The sequence below is a fragment of the Papaver somniferum genome, chromosome 10, assembly GCF_003573695.1.
Source record: "Papaver somniferum cultivar HN1 chromosome 10, ASM357369v1, whole genome shotgun sequence".
Lineage (NCBI taxonomy): Eukaryota > Viridiplantae > Streptophyta > Magnoliopsida > Ranunculales > Papaveraceae > Papaver > Papaver somniferum.
In genome coordinates, this window is record NC_039367.1 from 27,170,735 (window position 1) to 27,195,378 (window position 24,644).

The 24,644-nt window shown below is 35.7% G+C and overlaps 1 protein-coding gene across 1 annotated transcript; it reads right to left on the reverse strand.

Annotated features, from left to right (window-relative positions):
* Positions 1–6,363: 6,363 nt before the first annotated feature.
* On the reverse strand, positions 6,364–7,894 carry LOC113319694 (F-box/FBD/LRR-repeat protein At1g78750-like). Its single transcript, XM_026567936.1, has 2 exons — positions 7,748–7,894; positions 6,364–7,401 (listed from the first exon to the last, which is right to left on the reverse strand). Exon 2 carries the CDS (start codon positions 7,250–7,252, stop codon positions 6,428–6,430), a length of 825 nt encoding a protein of 274 aa, XP_026423721.1. The 5' UTR covers positions 7,253–7,401; positions 7,748–7,894; the 3' UTR covers positions 6,364–6,427.
* Positions 7,895–24,644: the final 16,750 nt, after the last annotated feature.

Consider the following 24,644-nt stretch of genomic DNA (forward strand, 5'->3'; position numbering starts at 1 on the left):
CCCTCTAAAGAAACTGATGCACCAGTTGTGATGAAGCCAGATTCCAGCTGATCATAACCTTGTGAATCTGAATTGCATATTGTAGCCAGAGTTTGTAAACCAAAAAAGAAGTGCAATAAACTCTTTTTGACCACCTGAACTGTTGTGATTATTACCAGCAGTGGTCAAGAACCTGAATAAATACATCAAAGAAGCTAATGTAGAAACTTAAAAGTTGGTTTACCCCATGCTTGGAATCCCACTGCAAAAAGAAAAAGATCTTCGAATTTACGCTTTATAAGAATAAAGATCCATTTATATGCTAGGTCATCCAACTGAGACAGAATTTCTGAATGTTAGGTTTCTCAGAGCAACCACAGTCATCGACTATAACTAAAAATTTGGTCGAAAACCCAGACGCTATGAAGAAGAGTATCGATCAAATACCAGACTATAACCAAAAACCAAACTATATTTGGTCGATAGTTTGGTTTTGGTCGGGCGTAGTCATCAGGCGCAAATATTAATTGCGTTTCGAGTGAGGCATAATTTTAATTTCCGCTCGTTAGTCAGGCGCAAATAATAGCTTCGTCTGTTTCAAACGTAACTTTAATCTACGCCCGATGGAACGTAGTTTACATTTGCGCCTGATATATCGGGCGGTATGGTTCAATTCCACCTCAACCAGGCGGTATGTTTAAATTGCGCCCGATCGGACGTAACTTTAAAGACTATACCAGTTCCGCCTAATACTAAATGGGGCGCAATTAACAGTTCCGCCTAATACAATGATGGGTTTGTAAGAGCAATTGCAGTGGTGCGATCAAAACCAAAGATCAAAGATCAAAAAAAAGATCAAATTTTGGGTTTAGTCCGTGTTGTCACGTAACGGTGGCGATTAAAATTTGGTCGCGCGTAATTTAAAGATCCGCCCCAAAAAAATTTCATCGGGCGTATCTCAAATGTCCGCCCAATCAATCACCAGGCGGACTTTAAGTTTACGCCTGTCAACAGGCGTACTTTAAGTTTACGCCTCATTTTTTTTTTTTTTTTTTTTTAATTTGAATTTTCATCGGGCATAATTTAAATCTCCGCCCGTTAACAAGCGTACTTTTAAATTTACGCCCAGCAACAAGCGTACTTTAAATTTACGCCCGACTATATTAGGATTTGGTATTTGGTCGCGACCAAATATGGTCTGGAATTTGATCTTTGGCTGAGATTTGATCTTTACTCCGTCCCACTGCGTCACGATCTCATCCCAAATTTTTGGTTATACTCGCCCACTGTGGATGCTCTAAGAGCATACTAGCATAGTAACAGAAGACCAGTAGAATAGAACAAATCCAACCCAGACTCAGTGGTACACCCAACAAAAATAGTAGTTACAGATGAAGGATTTGCAAACCAGCAGCTGTTAGCACAATAAAATATAACAGATGAATTCAACCCATAACCACAAATATTAAGAATTTCATTAACACATAGCTAAGATAAAACCTAGCTGTTTCATAAAATGTTTTGCAGTATCTTCTGGTATTCTTTCATGACGTTGTATCTTCTGGTATTCTGGGATAAATATAGTTGTATAGTTGAAAGCCCATATTTAATAATCAGTACAAAATCATAAAAATCAAAACTTTGACACTGAAACAGAAAAACATATCTCAATAATATCAAACAATCGAATGATATTAGGATGATTAAATATTTAATGCCTGGGCGGAACCATTTAAACCCGCCCCTTCATTTTTTAAAATAACTAAAATTTGGAAAATTGAATCTGTTAAGCATCAGGCGGGTTGCGTGAAGTCGCCTGAAATGCTTAACTAAAATATTTAGTGAAGATAGAATGCCTGAAGTTGCAACTATATTTAATGCCTGTGTGTGTGGGGGGGGGGGGAAGAAGGAAGTTCCGCCCCTTCAGGCGGGTTTAAATGGTTGCGCCCCGTTAAGCATCAGGCGTAGTTTCAAGTTACGTCCCCGTCAGGCGTATTTATTAATTCCGCCCCGTCAGGCGTAGTTACAAGTTACGTCTCTCCATGGGACGGTTTTATATATTTACGCTCCACACCAAACGCAATTTTAGGCTACGCCCGGCGTCAGGCGTAAATTAGAGTTACGTCCCACCCAAGCGCAATTTATACCTACGCCCCATATCAGACGAACTCTTATACATCCGCTCCATCAAATTTACTCCAGTACCGTAACGTCTCAGCACTGACTAAACCCATTTTTTCAGTTTTCATTTGGTATTTAGTCTTTGGTTATAGTCGTATGACTGCAGTTGCTCTCATGAAGATATAATACCATGTCCAGAACTTAACTTAGCTGAAGTTTAAATTAAGTTCTGTGAAATATCTAAAGCAGACCAGAAACTGAAGCCAAGATAATACAAAGAAACATAAAATGGGGGCAGAAGCAAAACATGTTGGTCGCCTTGATGGTTAAGGGAATTACACCAGTCTCCAGATAGTCCAGAAAAGAGAAAACTGGCAGTACCTTGTAACACTCACATGGCGACTTCTAGAACGATCCTCATAAATACTAGAAAATAACAACAATGACATACTAAAAGTATCGTAAAACTTTTCAGGACACGTCGACAACTTAATCACACAATCTGTGGGTTTTGGAAACATTTCCAACAGCTTCATTACATTTGTTTGTTCTTTGTGGTCTTTGGAGAGCAATGGAAGAGCTACGATGGTTACAGTCTCAAGATATCTACCATACTTCAGAAAGAATTTAATCACATTCAGCTCCATTGGACCCGTTAAGATGCATGAATTTGATTGACTTGAGGTGTTGTAGTGAACATTTAGGATCAAGTGACCAACAGTCATAAATTTCTCCCTCTAAGAAGTAAATGCTCTGCAGCAATTGAAGCAAAAGTTCAGCAAAATACGATAAAACAATAAGAAAAAAGAACTAAGGTGTGATGCTAACACAAACATAAGCTACTTATATATATTCTTATAAAGATAGCCCTAATGGGGTATGGAAAACAAAACTAATGAAATATTAGGGTTCAGGGTTCATCTTTCCATTAGTTATTAAGCTACTTATATAACTAATGAAAGATTAGGCTGTGCTTGATAGGAGTCAATTCCATGGAAATAGTCAACATCTTTCCATGGAAATAACGTGTATTCCGTCGTTTGGTCAGAAATCTGTTTCCATGGAATTGTAAAAAATGCGTGGGCTAAAGTATGTCTTACAATCCAAACTAATACTCCCTCCGTCCCTAATTAGATGACCTAGTTATAGTTTGCACAATTTTTAAGACAAGGATATTAGTAAACTTAGAAATGATTTATCTCTTAAACCATACCACGGTTTTTCGTAAACTTTATATCGTTGAAAAGCATTTTAAAACACCTACGCAACGAATATAAACATAACTATCAAATTATACATATTTCTTATAGTAAAGAAAATAGGTCATCTATTTATGGGACAAAACTTAAAACCAAGTAGGTCATCTAATGAGGGACGGAGGGAGTAAATATTAGTGACTTCCAACAGAGAAGACGAGTGATTTCAGTTTAAGTAACTGATGATTTACAATCCAAATCAACTTCTTTTACCACATATTGTAACACCAGTTTTCAGTTGAGAAAATACAGTGAATTCCTATGCTGAAAAAAAAGAGATACTTTTTAATGTTTTATTCTGTTGAGAGGTAAGAGGTGAGTGACTTGCCTGAGCAAAGACAATCAATTCCAGATTAGGCAAGAGCTGGAGAAACCTGAATAAAATTTTCACCTTCGAAGATGAAACTGAACCAGAACTCGTGCAATCAAATCTTGAACTAACTTCCAGATGTATCAAATTGTTAAATGCAGGCAAATTGTTTAGGAGCATATCCGCCTCACTTAGAACCTAATCATTAAGAGAATCAATAAGGGTAAACCAGTGCACAAGAGTCAGAAACACCATAGGCACAATAACATTATACTTCAGAAATGCAATATTAATTAAATTTAAACAACAAATCTAGGCATACCAGAAGTAGGAATTACCTATAGATCCTATTATAGTGTTCCTACTTAGTGGCAGGTCCACCCACTAAAGCCCAGTAATCGGAGGTCCATAATAAAAAGAAAACAGAAAAATGGACCAAATTTTTTAAGCCCTGGTCCTGCACACATGTGGAACATATGGGGACGTATTTTTAAATACCGAAAACACCCTCAAGTATATAAAAGCAGTAACCAAATCCATTTCTTCTTCATTTTCTCGATCTATTCTTCTTCTTCTTCTTCTTCATTTTCTCATCTGTGGTTCGGTGAAGAGCTCCGGCTATGAAGATCTTCTGAGGTGTTGATCAATTCGTGAACTCAAACTAAGATTAATCGGTAGGTTCACTTCCTTACTGTTGGTATAGTTTAGGTTTTCATTTTTCCTTTCTTCTTCAAAAGCTTATTTTAATTTAGGTTTTTTTCTTCTCGGATTAGAGAAATTTTCATGTTTATAGCAAAATCTAATGTTTAGGTATTAGATCTGATGTTGATAGTAAACTGGAAGAGTTTACTTTCGTCGATTTGGTATGATCTCTGAGTGTGTTTGTGTTGCACCGCATTTTTTAATTGATTTTTGGGTTCGATCCATGAGTATGTATATGTAATACTGAAATATCTTCTTTGATTCGGTTATATTCAGAGTTTAATGGATGTTTGATTATGTTTTGATCTCCTTGTTTGATTGTTTAATTTATTTTATTAAAAAATAGTTCAGATCTATATGGATAATCATGTTTTTTGTCAATTTCTTCACTAGATCTGATCATATCAGTTTCATTTTGTTGGTTTTAGATGTGTTTCGGTTTATTTTTGTGTATGAACCAACAATACGTATCTGCAGTACTGACAGAAACCTAGTTTTGAAGACCTTTTTTTATTTGATTCAGAAGTACATATATGGAATATTGAAATAGAAGTGTTTCAATACTGTTTTTTCATGGATTCGTTAATTATTTTTGACATGCAGCTGATTCTTGTGTATGAACCAACGGTACGTATATCCCGTACTGACAGAAACCTAGTCTACTTTTAAGAAGAAGAAGAACAAGATGGTGAATCGTTATGATTTACGAGGAGAATATTTGTTTTCTGTTTCCAGGTATGCTTTCTAATCATCTTGTTTGATTATTTTGTTCGGTTTTTCTTCTTTTGATTTGTTTTTTTGATTGTATTATGATAATCAAATCGATTTGATTGACTCTTTTATGGTTTTTAGGTCTGTTACAGTTGTTTTTCGTGTATGAATTGACAGTACATATATGGCGTACTGATACAAAACTCTTCTAATTTTGTTTTATTTGAAGTTTTTCCAATTTTTTTGGTTCGATCCATGAGTATGTATGTATAATACTGATAGGTCCAATTTTTTTGCTATTAGCTGTGTTTTTGCTCCTTTTTTAGTCTTTCCCTTCAGTACTTATGTGAAATACTGTAATATGTCTTTCGATTCTCTTATTTTTCATAGATTTGTCACATGTTGTTGTCATACTGTTGATTTGTAGTTCATGAATCTTCAGTACATATATCGCATACTGATAGGAAGTGCTCCTTGTTATGTTTGATTCAGTACGTATATGAAATACTGAAATAGATGCTCTTTGTTACGTTTGATTCAGTACTGGAATTGGATATGGAGATGATCTGGAGCTGCAGTTCAGAACTTATTGCAAGAAATGACAGATTTTGAATGATAGGAACAGGAGTTGTTGTTGGTTCAGATTTGCAAGCTTGTGAAATTGGTGGTGGTCTTGATGAAGTTACAAATTGGTTGTGATGTGTGTTTGAAAGAAGGTGTGCTGCAAATGGACTTGGAGGAACATAGAAGGTTGGGTTGCTGATGTAAACTGAAGATACAGATGAGATAGAGGAGGAATTGTAGGTGGTGATTACTGTGAACAAAATCAGTGGATGAGATGTTCGTCTCAATGGGTTTATGAAGATGGTAGTGCTGTTTAAACAGGGAAGAAGAACAAGTCTGTGTTGCAGCTGAATTGAAATGACAATGGTGTTGATGTAGCTGTTGCAGTTGTGGTTTAAGCTAAGAAGATTGTGATGCAGCAAGATAGAAGATTACTGAGAAGATGGAGCTGAAGGCAGTGGTGAATGGTTGACTGCAGAGGTGCTGGTGCTGCAATAAAGTAAAGTGAATTGAGGAGTACTCAGATTCCTAAGTAGTGTAGCAGATATGTACTCATATTTGTAAGCAGTGTGGCAGATATGTACTCAAATTTGTAAACAAATCTATGGTCCTTTATATGTTTTAATTAAATTTGGACCTCCAGATAAATAAAATCCCGATTTGATAGAAGTATGTTATTTCACACGTACTTAACAGTGGGGTATATTAGTCATTTCCATGTTTTCAAATAACTTTGGACCTTAGAATAAGAGTAAAATCTAGCTGGACCCTGCTATAAATAATCTTATGGGCTTAGGACCAAACAAGAAATTTTCCAATCAAATATTTTAAGAAGCTTTACACTAGCAAGTTTCTTAAGAAGCTCAATTAAGATAAATTTTTCACTGCCGTCATTCTTGAAGAATGTTATGTCAATATCTGCCTCAACTAGTGATGAAAAGTTGTCAATTACAAAGTCTGCTGGTGCCAGATATCCATAACTGATGGTCGACAGATTGGGTGAACAAATCTTCAATGTAGATTCTCTAAAATGCCAGTGACTAATGTACAAGTTCTTCAGTGCAAGATTTGCAATGCATAAAACTTCCGACTCCAAACCCCGACAGTCTCTCAAACTTAATTCTTCAAGAATGGGACACTTAGAAACTAGTTTTTCAATCGAGATCCCATTCACGAATTTCATACGTCTTAGCCGAAGTAACTTGAGTCTTGGAAAAGAAATCGTGGTTGGAACATTGAGTCTTAATCCGTCTAAGTCCAACTCCAACACGGCCAACGAATCACATGTAAATAACGATAGGGGAAATATGAAGTAGTATGTTTCTGAGGGCACTGAAAGAAAAAGTTCTTCAACTTTACGCTTTATAACAATGCTGATCCATTTATTTACTCGGGAAGGATTAAAAAATTCATCCCAAGAGAGATAGAATTTCTGAATATTGGGTTTCTCATGAAGACATAACACTGTATCCAAAAAATCCATAAATTGTTGGGTTTTCAAACGTTTTTCTTTAACAGTACGATTGCCAGCCTCACACCCACGAAAATCAAGAGTGGGTATAGAGTTGGATACACACTTCCATCTTTTGGATAAAACGCAGGTAGACATGCCACATTTGGTTGGAAGGAAAGAAAGAATGTGATGAATAAGTGCATCAGGTAAATTACTTATCTTATCCTCTCCCACACCCACATTGTTGCTGTTCAAAATTGTGGGTTTCTTCTTGTTTCCAACTCCATGATTCCACTTGAATTTTCCTGAAAAAGTAATTGAACGGGAGTTGGTATAAAAGATGATGACCAGTAAATTTTCCACTGAAAAATCCTAGACCATGGCAACAAACTATTCTACTCATTTCATCAAACAGATTGGGTGCATTAAATGAAAAACCCAAGGGGGTTTAGCAATCAACAGAACAAACTTCAAATCAACTACTTTGAAATGGACTTAAAATTTATATTATCAAGGCCAATTTTGACCCTCTCTGACTACCAGTTGTTAATTCAAAATGTTTATAGTTGTGAAAAGAGAGTTTAGGGTTCTGGATTCAGACCGATTTCCAAACACATGAATCAAAGCAAAAGAGAGTAAAAGCAGCTTTACCTGAAGAAATTTAAAGAAGTTAGGTTTTATGAATAGAGGAGTATCAGCAAGCTAAGCCAACCAACATACGACTCGTCCCGGTTGATTCTGAGAATGAAAAGTGAAGAAGAGTACTCATAACAACTCCCAAGTCCCAAGGAAGGAAATAAGAAGGCATTTAAAAAGAAAAGAAAGAAATAATTCTCTCTCAAGCCGAACGATTTTAATTGAGATAATTTTTGTCCAAGTTATATCTAACTTTAGTGGCTTGATATTTGGACAAAATGTTGACGCGCGTTGACTAATTTATAATTTATATCTCGACTTTTTTAGTAATTATTTTAAAAAAGAATATTTAATAACGCTAACGGCGCCATGGACTGTGATATCCTGGCATTTGCCAGAATGGGTTTCACAAATTGAACTTTGATGTTTCTTTTTTGAAAGTTAACAAACATATGGGTATATGACTTATGTTGTTCTCTGATGCAGTCAATCTCAGGGTTAGAGCAAGATGAGGAACAGATATAAACTCTAGCAGCACTAGAAGCTATAAAGTGGGCAAAAACTATTGCTGTTGAAAAGCTACACCTGGAGGGAGATTGCATCAATGTAGTTAATGCTTCAAATGGTAGAGTAGGAAGTGTCCGATGGACAAATAATAATGTAATTCAAGATTGTAGGAATCTTTAAGCCAGTTTTTTCAAGATTGGAAATGCACTTCTGTGCATGGAGAATCGAATGAAGTGGCAAATAGCTTAGCCAAAAGGGCTAGAATTTCTAGCAACAATGAATGTTTTACAACATTTCCAACTTGGATGAAGTTTCTTATCAGAGATGAACTGAGTGTAATCATTTCTTAAAAATTATTAATTAATTTTCTTTTCCTATCAAAAAGAAAAAGCTTAAAAACTCACATGTCTATAATTTTATTGTACGATTCAAATTCTCCAGATATAACGGTCTGATTTTGTCTTTTCAAAAAAATGATTGTTGGTCATTATTACCTATAAAAACACCTTCTTTCACACTATTTTCTACCACCTAAACTTGCAAATTCTCATTTTCAAGAACCATCCGCACCTGCATTTTTTTACACATAAGCATACATAATGGAGGATTCAAGGTCATCATCGAATAAAAAGTGTCATCCATATTTTTACACCTGCCTTACTACTTCTGGTAGCCTACTATCCTCCCAAAACTATACGAGTTGTGCCTCAACAAAATGCTTGTTGCTGCGTTGTAGATAATCTCCCGATCCATATGTATTTGGAATCCTCATACTTGTCTTATGTTGAGAAAGTTTGTCATGGAATTTCGACAGATGATCGATATCACGTCACTTGGACCAGTATGATATCTAGTCAACATTTCGTTGTAAGATGATGCATCATCAACAATGTAACCAGGGGGAGACAATATTGAGCTTAAATTTTGCTATACTTGCCACGGTGATGCCTTCTCCCACATTGCTTTGATATGGGAAGGAGATGCTCTGCTTTGCTCTCTCAAGCGTGGATTTGATCAGTTTATTGTGTTTGTTGCCACTTCAATACCTCATATAGCTACTGAAAATCCAGTAGTACACCCAAAGTATCGAAATAGAAAATAAACTAAGATATCATATTAATTTTAGAAAACGAAGTGATGAATCAATGATGATCTAATTGATATTTCCTTAAGTTTACAACAAAACCCTAATATGGAATATAAAAAATCTTTCTCACAGTATAACTCTCACCGTAGAAAATTACTCAACCCCTCTTACAATGCCCTAAGATTTCCTTTTATAGGCAACCAGTGAAGTGGAGTACTACTCATATTTACTTCGCTAACATTCACACTTTTTACGTGATTTTACTTTTTACTTCGCTACTTCCATTTTCATCATAAAGTGTTACTATAATATCGGCGATAACCTCGGTTTCTTGTCTGTACAGCTGTCAATATTTCTTGTTCAACAATTTTTCTTCGCTGGAAGTCATTTTTTTCTTCGCTCAGATATTCTTCATTGGATTGTTTGGACGAGTTCTTTTATTCGTTAGATATCTTCGTTCCTTCTTGCATATATTCCTTCGCTAACTTCTATACTTCGTATCTACTACTTCACATCTCCCATTTTCATAGAAGTTTCGATGTACCTTTTCGTCTGTTGATTTGACCTATAGAGCATCTTAATAAATGCTTTATCTCGGTTTTTGGTGATAATATCTTTTAAGAGATCTGTTTGTTAATCCCGTTCCTACACGTGGCGAAGATATTTTTCGTATCCACATTTTGCCTTTTCTCTTTTCGCTCGATTGAAAATAGTGTAAAAAAAATTACTCCTTCAGTTATTGCAACCGCCGCGTCCCCGGAATTCTCGCCATTCTTTCTTCCACGCGTTATTAAGATCTCCTTTTGACTGACACATGTTGATTTTAACCTCTCCTTTTACTTTTAACCACTTTGGCCGGTTGGTCTTCCCATATTCGTATATGTATGTCTTAGAAAGAGAAAGTTTTTACTCTTCTTCTTCCATTCATTTTCTTTCGACTTTCTCTGCTATTGTTCTTCATCATTTTTTTTCCAGATCAAAACCTCCTTCTTACCATCTTATCATCTGAACCCCTTTGTTAACCCATTCAACTTCATTATCTGTAACTCAATGGCCCCTAAGAAGAATCCTTCGTTATCATCATCTGAAGGCTTCGAATATTTTCAAAAAGAGTTGGCAGTGAAGGGTTTTACCCTTTCTCCTGCTCCTAGGTCTGTGAAGAACATGGAACTGCATTATGAGTGGATTTCCACGGAATCCTGGTCTTCTTAGAGGGTTGTAATTTCATTGGGGAAGTTGAGGGATGGTCTACCGATTCCTTTGCATAATCCTGCTAATCCACTCTTTTACGAAGCTCTTGCCAAAGTTCAGCGAGGGATTTTCCAATTGAGTGGAAATTTCATCTGTATTCTGAACGAGTTTGTACTTCGCTCGAAAGGTACTGACCTCTTTCAAGTTCCGAAGTTTGCAAAATCCGACACCCCTACGAAGTATACTGTTGAGTCCTTCACCGAGAATTACTCTGTCCACGACTCGAAGAAGCGAAGATATTAGGAGTGGGAAATTCGCTTCAATTGAATTTTTTTGGAAGATTGTGATCGAATGTTGCTCCAAGATGTTTATCGTCTCCGCCTTTTCAATGAAGAAGATTGGATCATGTATCCTCTCATACTTGAAGGTATTTGGGTGAAAAATCGGGAGTCTAACAACCACACCCAACAATTCGATTAACAATCTGTATGGAAAAACTCCAATATACTTTCTAGAGAATCAACTAGACATTCAGACTCAATCTAGATAAAAAGTATATCATAAAGTTTATATTTCAATCTCTCGATTTGATCTTTACTCAAGCAAATAGAAATCTGCGAGTCTTTATCAAAGAGAGATAACTTGGATGGTACCAAAGACCAATATCCAAGTCTCAATCAATTTAAATCAACAACCAAAAAGGTCGGATATTCTAATTGATTGAACAACGCACAACCTGTATTATTTCAATTATATAAACAAATATAATGCGAAATAAAAATAACACAGACACTAGAATTTTGTTAACGAGGAAACCGCAAATGCAGAAAACCCCCGGGACCTAGTCCAGATTGAACACACACTGTATTAAGCCGCTACAGACACTAGCCTATTGCAAACTAACTTCGGTTTGGACTGTAGTTGAATCCCAATCAATCTCAAACTGATCCAAGTTACAGTTATGCTCCCCACGCCTCTGATCTCATAAGAATATTGCACACTTGATTCCCTTAGATGATCTCACCCACAACTAAGAGTTGTTATGACCCAAAGTCGAAGACTTTAATAAACAAATCTGTATCACACAGAAAAGTATACGGTAATAGATAAATCCATCTCCCACGAATATACCTATGAGTTTTGTTCCGTCTTTTGATAAATCAAGGTGAACAGGAACCAATCAATAACCCGGACTTATATTCCCGAAGAACAGCCTAGTATTATTGATCACCTCACAATAATTTTAATCGATGCAGCGAAAAAAGATATTTTGAAATCACAAACGATGAGACGAAGTGTTTGTGATTTCTTTTCTATCTTTCCTATCGGAGATATCAATCTCAATCGAATTATTATAATTGTACTCGTACGATAAAAACAGCAAGATCAGATCACACAACTACAAGAAAAGTAATATCGGCCTGGCTTCACAATCTCAATGAAGTCTTTAAGTCGTTAACCTGGTTTTAGAAGAAGAAACCAAAGGTTAAAGGAGAATCGACTCTAGCTATACAGATAGTATCACATGTAAGGTGTGGGGATTATGTTTCCCAGTTACTAGAGTTCTCCCTTATATACACTTTCAAATCAGGGTTGCATTCAATGTTAGATTAGTAACAAAGCATTTAATATTCACCATTAGATGAAAACCTGATGAGATTCAAGCTAATATTTCTCAACCGTTAGATCGAAAACTTAGCTTGTTACACATAAATGAAATGTTCAATTTTGGGTTTATGAACCGTACCCAAACATTAACATTTGCTGGTTCAACAAGTCAACTAGCCATACGATTACTCTCATATCAACCTTATTCTTCTTCACTATAACTAGTTCAAATGACTCAAAAGATCTAGTTAGATAGTTGTTCAATTGCAAGAAAATCTTATGTACCTACACAAGACACAATTGAAGCAAATTTTTTTTGATTCACTCGAATCGGTTCATGAACTTTATAGCCATGGTTTTCCAAATCATTCCTTAGTTTATTTAAACATTAGTTCAAGAACAACCGACTTTAGATATAACCTTCTCAAGTTCGCTGACTGGGTTCGCGGACTTAAACTCATGGAAGGAGTACGCAAACTTCAGCAGAAAATCTCGGGCCGAGAAGTTCCACAAGTTCACAGACTGAGTTCGTGGACTTGGCTCACGCCACTTCCAACTTCTCTTGATCAACAAAGTTTGCAGACTTACGCATACTTTGGTTCAAGGAATATGACTTATGCATATATGTGTTTTCAAAATAATGCTTATATCCACCAATGGTTATGTAATCTAAACTCTCATTTCAATCATTGAAACATTCTCAGAGGGCGTTATATAGTCGTTATTCACAGACTATTTTTCTTCAGAGCAATTTTCAAAGTGATTGAAACATAACATGGCTTTCGTCACTTGGTAAAGATGAAATCGGCTAAAGCGAAAGCTTACCAACACACATTTCGAGAAATATATAGGCGAGGTAAACTCGGCTCGAAATAACAAATGTGTATAGTGAAAGTCTATATACCAAAACGACTTTTTTCTCAAGAGTATGAGATAAATATATTTTTGAGTGACATATAAGTTCAAGTCTCCACATACCTTTTAGTCTATGAAGATCCACCAGTTCCTTGAGTAGTCCTTCGTCTCATATGATGATTTCCATGGAGTCTTCAGCTCAACTACACTTTTTATCCTAGTCCTAGACCTTTAACACTAATAGGCTAGTAATCAATACTTATAGTTTTGATCACTAATATTGACAAACATGCTTGAGATAGAAACACATCCGAGTTCGACCGAGTAATACTCTAACAATCTCCCCCTTTGTCAATTTTAGTGGCAAAACTATTAATACATATGAAATACAAAAAATAAATAAATTAACTTTTGTAACTCCTATTCCACATGACTAATCTTCAACATTACTTGAAATCTTCGTCACTTCCAAGTACTCCAATGATCCCAAAGGTTGTAAGTTTAGCATCACCGTTGTTGAAAATCCGTAGCTATAACAACAAGAAAACATGAGTTCTCAATCATTGTTATAAAGTGTCATAGTATCATTATACAATGTCAAAGTTCAATTGTATCACAACGTTAACAACAATACTATGGTGATATGTATCACTCCCCTTAGTCAATACTCCATCTCACATGGAAACCACTCCCCCTTACATATTGATCCGAAAACCATATATATTTGTAGTGTGAACTACATATTAATTCTCCCCCTTTTTGTCAATAAAATTGGCAAAGGTACAAGAAAGGGATCCTAATGAAATTTCCGAGAGAGACATTTCATGACCAAAAGTAAGAACACATATCATCTTATTTAGATACAATCATAAAACCGAATCTAAATGCATTCATCAAGGAGTTTAAAGATACAATATAACCCCTACAATATTCCATAACCGCACTCCCCACAAAGATTTGGTAATTAAGCGCAAGTTCAAAAAGAACTCTCCCCCATAATATGTCATTCCCAAGGGAACAACAAGAGCGACCTTAATTTCGAGAGAAAAGAAGGATTTCTTTGGACATAAAAAATCACATACAAGTATGAATTTGAATCCAAAAATATTAAATTAACCACAAGAAATTCATAATGCATTTAACCGAAAATGCTCAACACAAGTAAACTTATGGAGACTTAAGAGCGCCAATTAGATTAATCACAAGTAAACCCATAATCAATCTAATTGACATACACAATCAAACTAATCACAAAAGTAATCAATTTAATTGGCCATACTCAGATAAGAGAGTCTATGAAGCAATGACTAAGTTAATCATGAAAATAATCAACCCAATCAAAAACGCTCAAACATAAGATTGCTTATGGAGTCATAACTAAATAACCAAACAAGATGATTAATTTAGTCTGAAATGCTCAACGTAAAATACCTTATGCAACAACAACAAAGATAATCATAAAAATAGTCAACTTGGTTGTTTCGTGCTCTACAAAAGACACATTACGGAGCCACACAGTAATACATAAAAGATGGATCAGGGAAGATCAATTACTGCGGAATACACAAGGATTCATCAATAGTTTACAATATAGGCTTAACTTTTGTATTTGTCAAAAGTCCATTCATTCTTTATGAAAAAGTGGGGGTCTAACAACAACACCCAATATTTCTCTTAGCAATCTGTATGGACTAACTCCGAAATACTTTATAGAGAATCAACTAGACAGTCAGACTCAATCTAGGTAAAAGTATCTCAAGGAGTTAATATCTCTCTCTTGTTTTGATTTACTCAAGCTAATAGAAATCAGCGAGTCTATAATCAAACACAAGGAATAACTTGGACGATACCAAAGACCAATGTCCAAGGATCAATCAATGATAATCAACAACCAAAGGTCAGATTATACAAACTGATGATCACGACGCACAACCTGTATTATTTCAATTATATAACAAATATAATGCGGAAATAGAAATAACACAGACACCAGAAGTTTTGTTAATGAGGAAACCGCAAATGCATAAAAACCCCGGGACCTAGTCCATATTGAATACACACTGTATTAAGCCGCTACAGACACTAGCCTACTCCAAGCTAACTTCGGATTGGACCGTAGTTGAACCCCAATCAGTCTCCCACTGATCCAAGGTACAGTTGCACTCCCTATGCCTATGATCCAAGCAGGATACTGCACACTTGATTCTCTTAGCTGATCTCACCCACAACTAAGAGTTGCTACAATCCAAAATCGCATGCTTTAACAATAAACAAATATGTCTCACACAGAAAAGTCTATCAAAGGATAAATCTGTCTCCCACAGATAAACCCGAAAAGAGTTTATTTTGTATTTTGATAATAGTCAAGGTGAACAGGAACCAATTGATAATCCGGTCTTATATTCCCCAAGAAAAGCCTAGATTAATCAATCACGTCACAATAATCTTAATCGTATGGTAGCGAAACAAGATTTCGTGGAATCACAAACAATGAGACGAAGGTGTTTGTGATTACTTTTTAAATATCTTTCCTATCTAAGAAATCTCATGATCTCAAGCCAATCAATATGATTGTACTTGTACGATAGAAGATGCAAGATCAGATCACACAACTACGATAAAAGTAGTATCAGTTTGGCTTCAAAATCCCAATGAAGTCTTTATGTCGTTAACGTGGTTTTAGAAGAAGAAAACCAAAGGTTAAAGGAGAATCTACTCTAGCACGCAAACTAGTATCACACGGACGTGTGGGGATTAGTTTTGCAGAGTTGTTAGATGTTCCTTTATATAATCTTTCAAATTAGGGTTTTGCCTTAATTACAAAGCAATCAATATCCAACGTTAGATGAAAACCTGATTTAGATCCAAGCTAATATTTCTCAACCGTTAGATCGAAAACTTATCTTGTCATACACAAATGAATGTACGCTTCTAGGTTTGTTAACCACACCCAAACGTGTACATTGTTGGTTCAACAATAGTCTAACCGAAAGGTTAACCATATGAGCATTTCATACCAACCATGTTCTTCTTCACCATAACTAGTTCAAATAACTCAAATGAACTAGTTAGAGAGTTGTTCAATTGCAAGGAAATCTTATGTAATTACACAAGACACAATTGAAGCAAAAACAATTTGATTCACTCGAATCGGTTCATGAACTTTATAACCACGGTTTGCAAAAGCATTCCTTAGTTAAATAAATATGAGTTCAATAACAATCGTTTTTAGACATAACCTAATCAAGTTCGCAGACTAGGTTCGCGGATTTAAATTCCCGGATGGAGTTCTCAAAACTCCAGCATATATTCTCGGACGAGAACTTCCGCCAGTTCGCAGACTGGGTTCGTGGACTGAGTTCGCGTACTTGGCTCACGCACTTCTCCGGCTCTCTTGAAAGTTCGCAGACTTCGGTTCAAGGAATACATTGGTTATACAGTCTAAACTCTCATTTCAATCATTGAAACATTCTCAGAGAACGTTATATAGTTTTTTATTCACAAACCATTTTTCTTCAGAGTATTTTTCAAAGTGATTGAAACTTATCATGACTTTCGTCACTAGGCAAAGATAAACTTTGTTGAAGCGAAAAGCTTACAAACACATATTTCGAGATATAGATAGGTGAGATATATTCGGCTCGAAATACCAAATGTGTATGATCTAGTATATATATATAGCATACGACTTTTGTCTCAAAGAGTATGAGATAGAATAGATAGACTTTTGAGTGACAGATAAGTTCAAGTCTCCACATACCTTTTAGTCGAGAAGTTCCACCGGTTCCTTGAATAGATCTCTACTTGTATGATGAATCTCCATGAAGTCCTTGATCTCAACTGCACTTATTATCCTAGTTCGAGACTTAGCTATAAGAGACTAGAAATCAAGACTTATAGTTTTGATCACTAACAAACATGCTTGAGATAGCAACGCATGCGAGTTTTACCGAGCTATGCTCTAACAATCTCCCCCTTTGTCAATTTTAGTGACAAAACTATCAATACACATGGAATACAAAAAAGATAATAAAACTTTAATAGCTCATATTCCATAAGTCTAATCTTCAACATTACTCGAAATCTTCGCCGCTTCCAAGTACTCCAATGATCCCAAAGGTTGTAAGTTTAGAATCACCGTTGTTGAATATCCGTGGCTATAACAATGAGAAAACATAATTCCCAATCATTGTTATACAGTGTCATATTATTATTACACAGTGTCAAAGTTCAATTGTATCACAACTTCAACTATAATACTATGGTGATATGTTTCACTCCCCCTTAGTCAATACTCCATCTCAATCACGGAAACCACTCCCCCTTACACAATGATCCGAAAACCATATGTATTTGTAGTGTGAACTACATATTAATTCTCCCCCTTTTTGTCAATAAAATTGGCAAAGGTAAAAAGAAGGGGATCATAATGAAATTTTTGTAACAGACATTTCATGACAAAAAAAAAGAACACACATAAACTTATTTAGATGCAATCATATAGCCGAAGCTAAGAGCATTCATCAAGGAATTTAAAGATACAAGATAACCCCTCTAAAATTCCACAGCCGCACACCCTTGAAGATATGACCATTAAGCACAAGTTCAAAAGAACTCTCCCCCATTTGATGTCATTCCCAAGGTAACAATAACGAGCAACCTTAATTTCAAGAGAAAGGATTTTGACACACACACTAAAAAAATGACACTAACAAGACATAAAATAACCCTACAGGAACTGAATTGAAGTGACCTACTGGAGTTTCAAACTCAATTTCCCAAAAGATATAGATAAGCATAGGGGAAAGAGTTATAAAAACGCTTAATGAACCAAAACAACACCAATAGAATGCCGCAAGTGTTGAAATGTAGCAGTGTCTAATAGTTTGGTGAGAATATCAGCCAATTGTTTTTCGGAAGGCACAAATTCCATATTGATGATACCATTTTCATATAGATCACGAATAAAATGGTACCTTATGTCAATGTGCTTTTTTCTTGAGTGCTCAATGGGATTCTCAGAGATTCGAATCGCACTAGAGTTATCAGAAGATCTTCATTATTCCAGTATCAACTCCATAATCAGCTATCATTTGTTTCATCCATAGGAGTTGAGTACATCAACATCCAACATCAATATATTTTTCTTCACATATAGAAAGGGATTGATAATTTTGCTTTTTTCTATGCCAAGCAACAAGATTTAGTCTTACATAGTAGAAACCCCCTGATGTACTATTTTTGTCTTCCACACATCCTGCCCAATCAGCATCAGAATAAGCTGAAAAATCAGTGTTAGTGTCAAAAGTGTAGGATAAACCACACCCAACAGTGTGATAAATATATCAAATGATCCTTTTTGCAGCTGCAAGATGAGACTCCTTTGGATTTGCCTGAAACCTAGCACAACAACCCACACTGAAGGAAATATCAGGTCTAGTAGTTGTAAGATACAAAAGGCTACCGATAATAGATCGATATAACTTCTGATCTACTCTTGCTCCTTTCTCATCTCTATGTAGTTTACCAGTAGCGGGCATAGGTGTCAATTTCGGAGAACCCTTATCCATGCCGAACCTTGTCACAATATTATGAGCATACTTCTCTTGGGATAAGTAAATTTCATCCTTATGTTGTTGAATCAGTAATCCTAAAAAGAATTTTAATTCACCAACATTGCTCATTTCAAATTCCTTAGCAAGAGAGACTTGAAAGTCCTTTGCAAATATTTCAGAAGTTGATCCATAGATGATATCATATACATAGATTTGAGCAATAACCACATCTTTCCCACTCCATTTGGTAAACAAGGTTTTATCAGCTCCGACTCTTCAAAAACCTTTTCTAATAAGAGAAGTGGGATGTTTTTCAAACCAGGCTCTAGGTGCTTGTTTCAACCCATACAAAGCCTTTTTGAGTTTTAGCACATGATCTGGGAAATGAGGATTTTCAAACCCCTTAGGTTGAGCAACATAGACTTCTTCCTTTAAAATTCCGTTAAGGAACGCGGATTTTATGTTCATTTGAAACAGCCTAACCTTAAGAAAACAAGCGTGATCTAACAAGAGACGAATGGACTCAAGGCGTGCCACAGGAGCGAAGGTCTCGTCAAAGTAAATTCCTTAAATACGTGAATATCCTTGAGTGACAAGTCTAGATTTGTTTCTGAAAATTGTGCCAAATTTATCAGACTTGTTCTTGAATATCCATTTGGTACCAACAATATTGATATTTGAAGGACAAGGTACTAGTTCCCACACATCTTGTCTTTGGAATTGATTTAACTATTCATGAATTGCATTCAACCAAAAGGGATCTTTCAGAGCTTCATCAATATTCCTTGGTTATACTTCCGAAAGATAACAACCAAAATTGCATATATTTTGAAGTTTTCCTATAGTTCTAGCTGTAGAATCTCTTCCTCCAATAATACTGTTTTGATCATGATTCCTTTGAACCCAGAGATGCCGTGGAGGTACACGTTATTTTTCATCAGGTACGGCTTGATCAGTGCTCTTCTCCTCGTCACTAAAAATTTCAGGATCAGTAAGAGTTGGAATAACTTCAACTGATTCTGGAATTTCTTTGACTTTCTCAATTGCCTCGGTTGGAGGTAATTTAGCTGGAGGATTATCCTGACGAAAGTTACTAATGTTGTCAATGATAACATTAGCAAATTCTATCATGACTTGTGTTATGAGATTAAACGATCGAAAACCACGACTATCAGAAGCATAGCCAAGAAAGATACCTTCATCACTTTTGGTGTCGAATTTCCCTTTATGTTCTCGATCTTTCAGAATATAACACTTACTTCCAAACACCCTAAGATAGTGTAGGTTTGGTTTCCTTTCATACCACAACTCATAAGGAGTGTTAAGGGTTTTAGACCGCAAATACACACAGTTTATCAAATAGCATGCTGTAAAAACATCTTCTCCCCAAAATATTAAAGGTAAGTTTTTTTTATGGAACATTACCCTGGCCATTTCCTGAATGTTCATGTTCTTTCTTTAAACAACTCCATTAACTTGAGGAGTGATAGGTGGTAATTATTGTTGAATGATTCCCAGTTCGTCACATAATTCAAATACCTTGGTGTCTTTGAATTCAGTTCCACGATCGCTTCTAATTTTATTTAGTTTGCGACCTTGTTCGTTCTGGATCCTTTTAACAATAATCTTGAATTCACTAAGAGTTTCATTCTTATGAGATAAGAATGCAACCCAAATAAATCTGGTGTAATTATCTACCATAACTAAAGCATACTTCTTACCAGCAACAATGGGTTGTTGAATTGGTCCGAAGAGGTCCATATGAATTAAATCAAGTGGAGCTTTAGTGAGAATATCTCGAGATGATTCGTGGTGAACTTTCGTTTGCTTACCCTTTTGACAGGCTCCATATACACCTTCAATCTTTGCATTGATTTTGGGAATGCCTCTAACAAGTTCTTTGTTAATGATCTTAGTTAGAAGACGATAATTGATGTGACCAAAACGTTCATGCCAAAGATGTGTAGATTCCACCTTAGTCAAATTGCAACGATTGCTAAACTGAGTATCAAGTAGATAACAGTTGTTTTTACCACGAGTTCCTTGAAAAATTACTTTTCCAGTTTTGTCAACAATGTCACATCCATTTGCATTGAAGATCACTCGGTGACCTTTGTCACAAATTTGACTAATATAAAGAAGATTAACAGCCATACATTTTACGTACACTACAACATGGATTTCTGGAACACCAGGCAATTTGATCGTTCCCTTCTTGCTGATATAGCAACAACTCCCATATCCAAACGTTACAGGACCTCTCTCATAGTCAATGGATGAGATGAACCATGTGAGATCACCTGTCATATGTATACTACAACCACTATCAAGAAACCATTGAAAAGGTGACATAGACCTTAAAGCAAAGGCACCCATACTATTAGTACTTCTCTGTTTAGAATTTCCTGATAGTTTTGTATGTCCTTTTAGAGTATCAAAACATTGTTTAGTTTTCTTACAAAGATTAAATGCAACGTTCAGACTCTTTTGGAATAACATACAACCTTGTTGAACATGATTGGAAGAATCACAACAACAATATGGGTCACAACTTTGAAGTTTGTCTGAGTGGTTCCTAGTCACATAAGTTTTTACATCAACAATTTGTTGATTAATATCTGATTTACGACTATCCTTTAAACTGGAGTTACTCAGATTCATCAAGGAACTATTACCAGATATCAAATCCTAAAGAAGTGCAATTTCTGCAACAAGATCAGAGTTGATCCGGATTTGTTCATCCAACCCCTTCTGAAGAGTAACCAGTTTAACAGATTTTTTCTACGGTTATTTTTTAATTCTGGTGAAGCGTCAATTGAGACTTTATAGTCCATATAGTTAGATCGCTACAAACCCAGACTTTTGAGGTCTTAAACATGTTTGCCTGCTCTGGTACCAATTGAAAAAGCGGGGGTCTAACAACACCACCCAATATTTTGCTTAGAAATATGTATGGACTAACTCCGAAATACTTTCAAGAGAATCAACTAGACAGTCAGACTCAATCGAGGTAAAAGTATCTCAAGGAGTTAATATCTCTCTCTTGTTTTGATTTACTCAATCTAAAAGAAACAACGAGTCTATAATCAAACACAAGGAATAACTTGGATGGTACCAAAGACCAATGTCCAAGGATCAATCAATGATAATCAAAAACCAAAGGTCGGATTATACAAAATGACGCACAACCTGTATTATTTCAATTATATAACAAATATAACGCGGAAATAGAAATAACACAGACACCAGAAGTTTTGTTAACTAGGAAACCGAAAATGCATAAAAACCTCGGGATCTAGTCCAGATTTAATACACACTGTATTAAGCCGCTACAGACACTAGCCTACTCCAAGCTAACTTCATACTGCACCGTAGTTGAACCCTAATCAGTCTCCCACTGATCCAAGGTACAGTTTCACTCTCTACGCCTCTGATCCCAGCAGGATACTGGGCACTTGATTCCCTTAGATGATCTCACCCACAACTAAGAGTTGCTACGATCCAAAATAGCAGGCTTTAACAATAAACAAATCTGTCTCACACAGACAAGTCTATCAAAGGATAAATCTGTCTCCCACAGATAAACCCTAAAAGAGTTTGTTCCTTATTTTTATAATAATCAAGGTGAACAAGAACCAATTGATAATCCGGTCTTATATTCCCGAAGAACAGCCTAGATTAATCAATCACCTCACAACAATCTTAATCGTATGGTAGCGAAACAAGATGTCGTGGAATCACAAACAATGAGACAAAGGTGTTTGTGATTACTTTTTATATCTTGCCTATCGGATAACTCTCACGATCTCAAGCCAATCAATATTATTGTACTCGTACGATAGAAGAAGCAAGATCAGATCACACAACTACGATAAAATTAGTATCGGCATGGCTTCACAATCCCAATAAAGTCTTTAAGTCGTTAACCTGGTTTTAGAAGAAGAAAACCAAAGGTAAAAGGAGAATCGACTCTAGCACGCAAACTAGTATCACACGGACGTGCGGGTATTAGTTTTCCAGAGTTGCTAGATGTCCCCTTATATAGTCTTTCAAATTAGGGTTTTGCCTTAGTTACAAAGCAATCAATATCCACCGTTAGATGAAAACCTGATTTAGATCCAAGCTAATATTTCTCAATCGTTAGATCGAAAAATTAGCTTGTCATACACAAATGACTATACGCTTCTAGGTTTGTTAACTGCACCCATACGTGTACATTGTTGGTTCAACAATAGTCTAACCGAAAGGTTAACCATATGAGCATTTCATACTAACCATGTTCTTCTTCACCATAACTGGTTCAAATGACTCAAATGAACTAACTAGAGAATTTCTTCAATTACAAGGAAATCTTATGTAATTACACAAGACACAATTGAAGCAAAAACGATTTGATTCACTCGAATCAGTTCATGGACTTTATAGCCACGGTTTACAAAAGCATTTCTTAGTTAAATAAAGATGAGTTCAAGAACAATCGTTTTTAGACATAACCTACTCAAGTTCGCGGACTGGGTTCACGGACTTAAGTTCCCGGATGGAGTTCTCAAAACTCCAGCAGATATTCTCGGACGAGAACTTCTGCCAGTTCGCAGACTGGGTTCGCAGACTTGTCTCACACACTTCTCCGGTTCTCTTGATCAACAAAGTTCGCAGACTTCGGTTCAAGGAATACATTGATTATATAGTTTAAACTCTCAATTCAATCATTGAAACATTCTCAGAGAACGTTATATAGTTTGTTATTCACAAACATTTTTCGTCAGAGCAATTTTCAAAGTGATTGAAACTTATCATGAATTTTGTCACTAGGCAAAGATAAACTTGGTTGAATCGAAAAACTTACCAACGCATATTTCGAGATATAGATATGCGAGGTATACTCGGATCGAAATACCAAATGTGTATGATCTAGTCTATATATATCGCATACGACTTTTGTATCAAAGAGTATGAGATAGAATAGATAGACTTTTGAGTGACAGATAAGTTCAAGTCTCCACATACCTTTTAGTCGAGAAGTTCCACCGGTTCCTTGAATAGATCTTCTACTTGTATGATGAATCTCCATGAAGTCCTTGATCTCAACTGCACTTATTATCCTAGTTCGAGACTTAGCTATAAGAGACTAGAAATCAAGACTTATAGTTTTGATCACTAACATTGACAAACATGCCTGAGATAGCAACGCATGCAAGTTTGACCAAGCTATGCTCTAACACTTTCATCAATACATGCATATCAATTCATGAACGACTTTACTTTAAACAAGTTATGGGACAATCATAGTTCACGGACGCAAACAAACATATCCTATAAATGATTGCAATATATAAAACCATAATGATTAATACTGCAAAAATCATCTTTCAAACAATAAACCAATAAATCTAAAAATAAGGAAGATGAAAACATTGGACATAGCTATGTGTAATCACAATAATGGCTATTCCAATCTCTAGTTATTCTTCTTAAAAAAAATAGAAAAATAGAAGATTTACTATATAAAATAAACTCGTAAAAGCATTTCACTTACTTTCAATAGTTTTCTCAAACTCTTTGTATTCATCAAGCTCATCTTCAATTAAATCAATCTTTGATTCCAGATGATCCATCTTTTCGTCGAGTTTCTTGGATGAAGCTTCAAGTTCATCTTTTAGGCAACGAACTTGTTCTAAGACGAGATTCATAGTTAGAGAGAGCTTATCAAACTGAGGGACAGAGATGTTCCCGTCCAGAGAGGAACCGTGAATATCAGGCTCATCACATTATCAGAAGAATCGAATCGTATCTTCTTAGAAGGAAAGAGAACAGCTCAAACACCACCTTCTTTACTCGAAAGACTTGGAGAAGACATGATAGAGAAGATATAGTAAATGTTTACGCTAAGGAGAAAAACTTCATTCTAAAAGAAACCGAGGATATGATATAAATATCAAAAATGACCTTTGACCAAAACCCAAAAAAATATCCTCAGAAAATATTTTAACCAAAACCGTTTGAACAACCAAAAGTCTAGGCTACATAACAGAAAACGTTTATTACTCCCCTCTGGAAGATTATGATTTTTTTCTATGAGGGATAAACAAAAATCTTTAATACAGTATTA

Excerpts from the sequence above, each read along its gene's own strand:
- LOC113319694 (XM_026567936.1), bottom strand. The coding sequence starts at position 7,252 with ATGTCTACCTGCGTTTTATCCAAAAGATGGAAGTGTGTATCCAACTCT.